Below are 9,539 nucleotides of genomic sequence, written 5' to 3'. Positions count from 1 at the left end.
GTCTGTTTGTGTAAAGTTTTCAAAACATTTGCGAGCAAGTCGACGACACTCTCTTAAAGTTGGTGGTGTGGTCGCAAAAAAGCTACAAAAAGCGCTCCAAAAACGTAAAAAAGTGATATGTGTAATGATAAAAGCATTATAAATTTCACTACATTTTCAAAATAAGCGATTACACAATTTTGTGTTATTGTAGAGAGAGATTGAGAGCTAAAGGTTGTAAAGATTTAGTGGTAAGTAATTGGGAGTAATCGGTTGTGCATATTTGTGATAGTTTTGATTTGTCGCCATTCTTTTATGCCAAAAATTAGTGACAAGATATCCCTTCATTCATGGCTACTTGGATGGCAGTCGTAATTTATAAATGATTTTTTTTTTTGTGTTTACTCTTGGAGTAACTTACGAACGTATTATTTTTAGGCAGTGCTTTTCGGTCTTAATAGATTTCCCGTAACTACTGATTCAATTCACTACAAAAGCCTAGCGCTGAAAGTGAGCTTTTCTGGTTATTTTTCTTTATAAATATGATGTTTTCTTGTACGCAGGAAGACGCATTCTTTAAAAGTGACGTTTGTGATTCGGTGCAATCTGATCGGTAGAGAGCTTCTAAGATCGATTCACGCGGGGAAGGTGGTGTAAAGATCCTCCAAAAAAGTATCTGAGAAATTTTATCGTCGGTGGTTCTTGAAGCTACTGCATAAGTTGTTTTCAGTGCAAAGTTTATTATTTCGGGGTGCAGAGTTCTAGCAACAAGTAAAGAAAATTCAAATATTTCAATTTTATCACAATTGCGCGTTTGTCACCATTTCATCTTTTTCTGTATATAGAAAAATGCTCTCTTTTTATAGTCTTTTAGCTTCAAAATTCTTGGAAAATTTCTTGCCTAAACCTAAACTATGTTCTTTTTCTGCCTTTCGATTGTTGATTCGCACGTGCGTTCGTTATTTGGTTTGCCATCTTTTTTTTCTTCAGATTGATTTAGTTTCTAGAAATCGCTCATTAGCGGAACGAGACTTCGGTATTTTAAGATCATTTCCAGCAAGAATTTTTATCGATTTGGTTTCTAGGAAAAATAAGCAAAATGCTGTTACATATTTGGGAACGAAAAAATTTTGTCATCTAGTGTTAGTATGGTGGTTAATGTTAATTAATATTTGACCTTATTGCATTACTAGCAAGCTTTAGCAGTTTTTTTATCTAATTAAAAATATTATTCAAACATTTTTCTCTGGTGGTAATCGGCAGATCAACGCTACAGATCAATCTAAACCTCTGGAAAATTCCCATTTTTTTTCTTACAGGAACCTCGCTTTGACAAAGCACGCTGCTGTTATATCCTTCGTTTTTATATCAGGCAAAAGGAGAGGGAAACATTTTTGTCTTTACCATTTAATCGTCTTCCGTTGAACCCAATAGCTGTAGGTGCCAGAAACTGTTTTACTTCGTAAACCATTTGGATTAAGGGCATTTTTTAAAACTAGCTTACAAGCTTTTAAAACTAGCGAAGAGTCACAGAATTGCGTGAAATGTTACATACGGGCATAGTGGCTGGGCTTAAGAACGATAATTAGTTTTAAAAAACTCAAGCTCTCCTATTTTCCTAGAAAAATTCAAGTGAAATTTTCAAATTTCCTCGAATTTGTAACTGTCAAATAAGCATTGCAGAGCAATTTTTTTTCGCACAAGCCTTAACAAACATCCACAAAAATTTAGGTAAAATCAGAGTTCGAAAAAAGTATTCGTAGTAGTGGAACACTCTTGAAAAAGTCAATAAACCATTTTATAATTCTGAAGAATAAATGTTTTCTTGTTCATCAATTTATAATCTCTTAGTGATAAAAATTTCATGATAGTTAGGATTTTGTTTTGTCCTAACGGCATGATTCGTTGGATCAAGATTCACCACCATATATGTATTTCGTAATTATTTCATAATATCGCAATAACGGACCAACATTCACGAAAATTATTGCATATAGGTACCAAATCAAATGTATCAAATGTGTCAATTATCAAATATTTTAAGAAATAATGTCGTAATCAAAGTTTTCAACAGCAAGTATCGATATGAGCTACTTTGATCGCCCAATACATAGCTCGAAAAACAAGAGAAAAATTGAAAAAAAAGCACGTGCTTTTTTCAGAGTTGCCATACAACTTGAAATGGAAACGCAATTCAGCTCTTCTTGAATTTTTGTGTAATGTGAACTGATTACTGATGGTCAGCTTATAAATATATAATTTCGATAATTAACCTGTTTATTTGATTTTGGATGTTAACCTGTAATACATGTTCGTAAGACATTGTCAGCCTTTTCTGCTTCAGTTTCGGTGACAGCCATTCGAAAGGAATGAATTGAAATGGAGTGAAAAATAAAAATGCTTATAGGTATACTTCCTTCAATGAAACTCCTTTTTGTAATCGTAAAATCAGTAGGATTAAACCGCTGTTTACTGCTGTACATTTTAACACTTATTTTTATAACAAAACACCTAAAAGTCACGTGAAAATCCAATTTCTCTAAAGCGCACGCTAATACACCAAATACACAACCGCACTGGTGATCAGCGTTGCCAGATCTCTGCCAGATCTTGAAAGTTTTGACGATTCGGTATGGGATATCGTGTAAGTGCGAACAGGCCTAAGAATCTCTTTTAGTTTCGTAGTCCCGAATAGAAGGCTACTGTGAAATTTTTACCAAAAATTGGCAAAATGGAAAACTGCTTTAAAAATGTCTGTTCGGAAGAACATTGTTTTTCAAACTTTTCTTGATAATTTTCCACTTTCGTAGAGATATTTATGTATAGCTGATATTTTTCTTGGATTTCTGAGAAAATTTGCTTGTTTTTGTATGACAATCTATTTGATCTACGATGCTCGGTTCTCGAGCTATGGAACGATGTCCAAGAAAAACGGAAAATTTCCTTTGCAATTTTCAGGGAAAATAGACCACTTCGAATTATTTAAATATTGTTTTAAATTCATCAACTATTCTCGTAAACAAAATTTGACAAGATTCTGGTACTATTGGGCCCATACTTGTACGATAATTTTAAAAAATGCCCTTGAAAGTAATTGTTTATTCGATTTTATTGTAATAATTATATACTGTATAGATTTATTATGGAAACAGTTGCTGATTGCCGATTGTTATACATACCTACTTCTTGCATTTAGTGTAATGTTGCCGCCATTATCGTGTAAAACATCGAAAGCACATGTATATTTTTATATATAGTTCAGCTTCTAATTAAATACAAGATTCATCAGTTTCTATTGATAATACAGATATTATTTAAATGATTTACAACGACTCGTCGTGTTAAAGTGTGTGTCTTTCAGATGGTGATTTCTGAGGTTAGTTTTTTTTTGTTTAGTGCCGTATAATATTTAACCTAACAACTGAGTCAGATTCCAGCTACTCAATTCAACTTGGCTGATTTTCTTTTTGTTACACTCTTTGCATTTCACTTATTTTTTATTTTTTTGTTTTTGAAACAATGAACAAATCAACAGCAACAGCTTTATTTCTTTGTTTGGTTTTAGGTTGCCTCCTATCCATGGCTCTGAATCGGTGTGTTTTAGTGTTCCACAATGGGTTTTTTTTTTTTCTCGTAGGTGAAAGGATTGTTTTCTTTGCTGACACAGCAGGACCCGTGGTTAGTTAAAAACTAGAATCGATGTGAATAAACCTTAGAGGTGACTTTTCTTTTGTTCTTTTTTTTACAGAGTTGATATTCAATTTTCAAATTCTCGAAAATGACTGTGACAATAACTGTGTTTCACTAATCTTAACAAAAGGGGAGGGTGTTTTCGGAAACGAAAAAAATAATAGAAACCAACAAACTCAAAACGATAGCACGATTTTTTCAATCCTTTGTCAAATGTATTATAAAATAAAAATATTTTTAAAAAATTTATACAAAAGAAGTCAAACATATCTCCTCGTCAAAAGTTCTTCTATTTTTTCTTCTTTTTAACACTTAACGCTTAAAGGATGATAGCAATTCAACCGAAAAAAAGGTGTACTGAAGAGTGAAATTGCATGCTGCGTGCATTTAAGATATCGAATGTATGACATTTATCTTTCTCTCGCTTTTGATTGTTTACTAACAGTATATTAATGATCTTCTGCTGTATTTGTTTAAATGTTATATCTCGACGTAAAAAAATAAACATTACCTTAAAGAAACGAAAAAAATCCATTCTCATAATAAAGAATCTAATATATATTTTTAAATCAATTATTTCGTTCCTTTGTTATACATAGATTTAATCATATATATTTAAATATTACAGTATTAAATGACACATAGGTTCAAAAAATTAAAATTTTTGCTTGCTTCTTTCGCTCGTATTGTTTTTTTTTTGTTTTGTTTTCTTCTTATTAAATCAGGGTGATAAATTAATAAATTTCCTTGATAAAAATACTATCCAACTGAAACAATGATGTGAACTTTTTCGCGCGCGTTTTAACTTTTATTCCGTTACGTAATGCTTTTTTTTGTTTGTTGTTGAATTGGTTGTGTGTTGTTTGTTTTATGGGATGCCGTGGGAGCGCGTGTAACAACGATATGTTCGTGATGGGATTGAGATGAAATCTTGATGGCTCCTACCACTACACAGAGTGTTGTGCTGCTGCAATTCGAGGATTTCTTTTGTGCAGTGTTGTGTATATTTTGTTTTCTTGTGTGTAAATTCCTGAAACCTTCAACATTTTAGAGGCCTGTTTTTCTTCATTTATTTAGTGGTTATTTTGTGCTTAATGCTTACTATTATAACATCCCACTTTAAGAGGTTGTAATATAACTGTTACTGAATTTGTGACGGGGGCATTAGTTAACGAGATCGTCGAAACATCACTTAGTAGTTAGCGAAAAGTTATCCGAAAGAAACCGATTGTTTAAACGTACATAACATTCTTCTTGTTAATATGGTTCACACACTTTATTTTTGCTTTTCTTTACACTGAAGATTAACGTAATTTTACAAACACACAGCTGATGGAACGTCGTTGTATCTTTTTACCATATGTTATAAACGGGAAGTTAGTAGAATCATCTGTGTGCGATGACCGGTTCTTTTTCAGGATCAACTCTGCACGTCGATTGGTAAAATTGAATAGTTTTTGTACACAGAAACTGTATGAGAATGGTCACGGATCCTTCTCTTCTTTTCAAATTATTGGGATGAGTTGTGATGATGAAACTGTTCTTTGTTGTAAGCGGCTCGATTCAATAGGGGATGTTATTATTTTCACTTAGGATGTTCAACTCGATTCCTTTTTCTCTGCAAAAAAAATAAATAAATTAAAAAGTAGAATGGTTTGAAATTCCCATAATTTGGTCTGTTGAAATTTAGCAGATTGTAATTTACTTTCACTTACCACTTTCAGTAGCGTCTCCATTCGTGGCAGCCGGTGGTGCGTCCGATTTTTCCGCACTGTCACCATTAACAGCAGCACCCTCAGCTCCGGCGGCTGCAACAGCATCCCCAGATTCACCATTCGTTTTGGCTTCCTCTCCGGCTTCCTCCTTTTTCTCATCACCATTTTCGGCGTTCTTCTTGTCCTCGTCCTTATCCTTTTTGCTGCTCTTGTCCTCGCTGGCCTGCTTTTTGGACTTGCTCTTGGCCGGAGTGGCCGGTTTCGGTTTCGGTTCCAAGGCGGGATCCAGCACCAGTTTTCCGATGTTCTTGCGGTCGTGCATCTTTTGCATGGCTTCTGCAACATCCTCCAACGCCCAGGTGCTGTCCACTACCGGCTTAACCTTACCGTCCTTCCAGAGGGCAAAAATCTTCTCAACGGTGGACCGCACGTATGCCGAACCATCCTGCTGGTACAACAGATGCCGTAGGTTGAATCCAGACAAGCTCTTGTTCTCGTCGAACAGCTTAATCGGAGAAACTTTGTCCACTTGCCACCACTAAAAATATTCAAATTTATCATAAACAAATAGTTTACAAAAAAGGTATATTCTAAGTACCGAACGAGCAACGCTAAAGAAGCTCTTGGTCTCGCCAGTGACCACATTGGATGATCCGTACAAAATGTATTTGCCCATCGGTTTGAGCAGTCCATAGCCCCGGTTGCATTCTTCACCGCACAGACAATCCATAACGATATCAACACCTTCGGTGGTGATCCTACAGAAGAAAAAAACATTAAAACATGCCATTAGATTATTTTCAATCGACAGTCGGGTCGGCCGGCATCACCACCGCCGACGCCCGCCCGCATTCAACTCACTTTCTGACTTCGTTGACATAATCAGTCCGATCAATCAGATGATCGATGAGTCCGGTAGCAGCCAACGCTTCATGCTTTGATTTCGAGCACACTCCGAAGAGGGTCACATTCGGAACGGTACGTGCGAGCTGAACGATAGCTTGGCCCTGTGAGTGAGAAATTAACAAAGTTTACCGACGTTAACATTTGTTTTATTTGAGTCGTGTTAACAATGAGGCCTTATTACATTCCCCGAACCTGTATCGCTCTCATAACTTGCCCCGATAAAAAGCGCAATCGTTGATAATGCAGCAATAAAGGAAGGATACGGAGGAGATGTCTAAGAAAATAAATTCATGCTTTCATTTGACACCGAATAGTTTGGTTTTACTAGGGATCGAATGCATGTCCATTCAAACGTCGAACAGCATCCAAGTAACAATGTTAGTTTTATTGCACTCTGCGTGACCAATTTTGGTCATAAAAGCCACCATAAGCGTGTAATAAAACCCAAATTGTTACTTTAGAGAGTATGTATTATCGAAAAATAGGGTTTTTCAATAGAAAAATAATTATGTGTTCTTCGGTATGGTAATCGCACTGTAAATATTAGTTCGCTTCCCCGGAATTCCACAAGGTAGCCATCTCGGTTTTTCTTATTTATTTTAACGACGTCAACATAGTGCCTAAAGTTACTTGCCTTGCGTTCACTGACGACTAGAAACTGTTCCAAAAGTCAATGATTTAACGGACAATGCACTCTAGAAGCTGCTGATGCTGTTGACATTCGCTGGATGGTACAAAAACAACCGTTTGATACGAAACACCAACAAATGCGAAGTGATAAAGCTCTCGAATATGTTTCGTTCGTTCTCGACAAGACTTGCAGGAACTTGGGATTCATAAGGCATATCGCTGAAAACTTCAATGATATTTATTGCTTGGAATCACTCGTCTATGCATTGTCGCCCTAACTTCGCATACTGCGCATCCGTGTGGACTGTAGACTCTACAGTGTAGAGCCTTTACTATCAAAACGTTGTCAGCTGAATCGAGACGGTGCAGCGAAGTTTCATTCGCGGATCGAATTTTACCATGAAACCATGAGGAACGTGCTGCTAGAGCCAAAGATGCTGATACCATGAAACGACCCGGTTCGACTGCCAAACTACAAACAGCGTTGCAGATTAATCAACCTGGATCCCCTGCAAGCAGGTCGGGGCGTAATCAGAGCTGTTTTCATATCAGATGTTTATATCAGATCAGATTGTCCTGGATTGACTGCCCTTGGATTTTAGAAGGACTCAACATCTTAGCTCGGCCTTGCTTAACAGTAATAAACTCGAAACCACGAAATAATTTCCTTCAGAAATGTCTAGAGTACAACGAGTCCTTCAGCAAAAGTAGCCTTCCACGGGCAGTGACTATTAACGGCGAAGAACTCGAAGTGGTTGATTAGTTAGTTCATATACATTGACGAGTGAAGGGTCGTGAGCCCGAATATTTAGTAGGATCGAGACCATTCGAAGTCAACTGGCTTAAATGTGGGTTAATTCTCAGGCCTCCTTATCACACTTCCTTCATGCTGAATCCTACCTTACCCCGTTCGTTGGAGCCTGACAGTACAAAAAGGCCACTCTTATAATGAGTGGGTACAGGTTAGACGGGGGAAGTTAGCCCTTGCCGGGGACGGTTATAACTGGGGACAGCATTGGCTAGAGGTACGAGTGGGTGTAGTAGAGTAGGGTGTGAAGGCAGGGTGAACCCAAAATATACTCAAGTACGCATTAAGCGCACTCAATAGCAGTTACAGCATAGAAGAAATGCAGCGCAGGATGATGAGTGATTAAAAATTGATGAGTCCACACACAATAACAGGATATCACGAACTGCATGCACTTCTTGGAAATACTTGGGAAATCGATACCCATCGTATACCTGGCGCAAGTCGAGAGGCTACGGCCACGGCGCCTGTCACGTTGCGAGGATGTCGGAAGGCTATGCAGTGAAATCTGTTCCCTTCAAAAATCCGAAACGACGACGAAGACGAAATCTTGCCGGTCTAAGACGAGCTGTAAACCACTGTAGGGTCTATTTTATGCCTACAGGTGTGCAAGGTACGCATTTTTAGCCGTTTACCGGGTTCACGAGGTTAGATGAAGGGAAACAAAGCTGAGTCGCACAACGACGTACACCGCATGGGGAATCCTTAGGCATCGATGAAATAATTGGGACTCAGAGTCTTGGAATTACCGTTCTGTGAAACTGTTTGAACAAAGGACCAAAACTTGAAAAGAATCGAACAAACAGTATTATTCAAACCTAAAGTGCGCCAAACTGTTGATGTGACCAAACAAGACATTCGTTCGAGGTTGGATCCCACTCTGTTCGCTGTGAGGGATGTTCGCTTGCGTGAAAATGGGGAAGTTGCCATTAGATGTGATTCCTACGAAGACGCCGAGAAAATGCAACACGTAGCAAGTGAAAAACTATCTGAAGAGTACGATATCGAGCTGCAGAGGGGATTAAGGCCGCGTGTGAAAATTATAGGCGTTTCGGTCAGTCTAAGTGAGACAGAGATCATAGACAAACTTAGGCGACAGAATAATATACCTGAATCTGCAATGTTAAAAATTGTTCGTACCATCAAAAACAAAAAAGACACAGCAAATTCCTCGTCAATCGTTATTGAAGTTGACGCGTGTTCGTTTGACTTGCTGATGAAACTGAAATATGTTTTCATCGGCTGGGACAAGTGCAAGGCCGTTGAAGCGATTGATGTTAATCGCTGCTTTAACTGCTCTGAATACAGCCACAAAGCTGCTACCTGCAAGAAGTCGATTTGCTGCCCAAAATGTGCTGAGCCCCACGATGTCAAGGATTGTACGTCTAATTTCGAAAAGTGTATTAACTGTGAATTATCAAATCAACTACGGAACACCTCTGTCGAGGCTCAACTGGATGTTTGTCACTCTGCCTGGAGCACCGACTGCCCGCTTTATCTGAAGCGGCTAAAACATGCACGCCAACGGATCGACTATTCAGCATAGACATCAACGATAAACTGCAACGTGTACGATCCAGCGAATTTTCACCGTGAAGCAACAGAGTATTTGGATACAGAGAACCCTGTTCTGTCAGGTAATTTAAATAGTATATGTTCTGCCGAAGCATTCGATACTGCACCACACTCAAACGCATCAACGTTTCAGAATACTACTAACGTCAATGGCATAAGCATCTGCTACCAGAACGTCAGAGGACTTCGATCGAAGGTTGACGAGCTGTTCCTTTCCGTATCGGACGCGGAGCTCG

At 38.0% G+C, this 9,539-nt stretch overlaps 1 protein-coding gene across 3 annotated transcripts in view; it reads right to left on the bottom strand.

Annotated features, from left to right (window-relative positions):
* Positions 1 to 3,862: 3,862 nt before the first annotated feature.
* Positions 3,863 to 9,539, bottom strand: part of LOC128733516 (synaptic vesicle membrane protein VAT-1 homolog-like) — a 99,833-nt gene continuing 94,156 nt past the window's right edge. For all 3 annotated transcript variants that reach the window (XM_053827162.1, XM_053827161.1, XM_053827163.1), the window contains exons 6-9: positions 6,246 to 6,391; positions 5,983 to 6,142; positions 5,385 to 5,922; positions 3,863 to 5,287 (exon numbers count right to left, since the gene is read on the bottom strand). In XM_053827162.1, coding sequence (XP_053683137.1) covers positions 5,268 to 5,287; positions 5,385 to 5,922; positions 5,983 to 6,142; positions 6,246 to 6,391 — 864 coding nt within the window. In that variant the 3' untranslated portion in view covers positions 3,863 to 5,267. The remainder of the gene's footprint in view (positions 5,288 to 5,384; positions 5,923 to 5,982; positions 6,143 to 6,245; positions 6,392 to 9,539) is intronic.

This window comes from Sabethes cyaneus, chromosome 2 (assembly GCF_943734655.1).
Source record: "Sabethes cyaneus chromosome 2, idSabCyanKW18_F2, whole genome shotgun sequence".
NCBI lineage: Eukaryota > Metazoa > Arthropoda > Insecta > Diptera > Culicidae > Sabethes > Sabethes cyaneus.
Note: the sequence above shows the minus strand (reverse complement) of the source record. Positions and strands in the feature narration are given on the sequence as shown.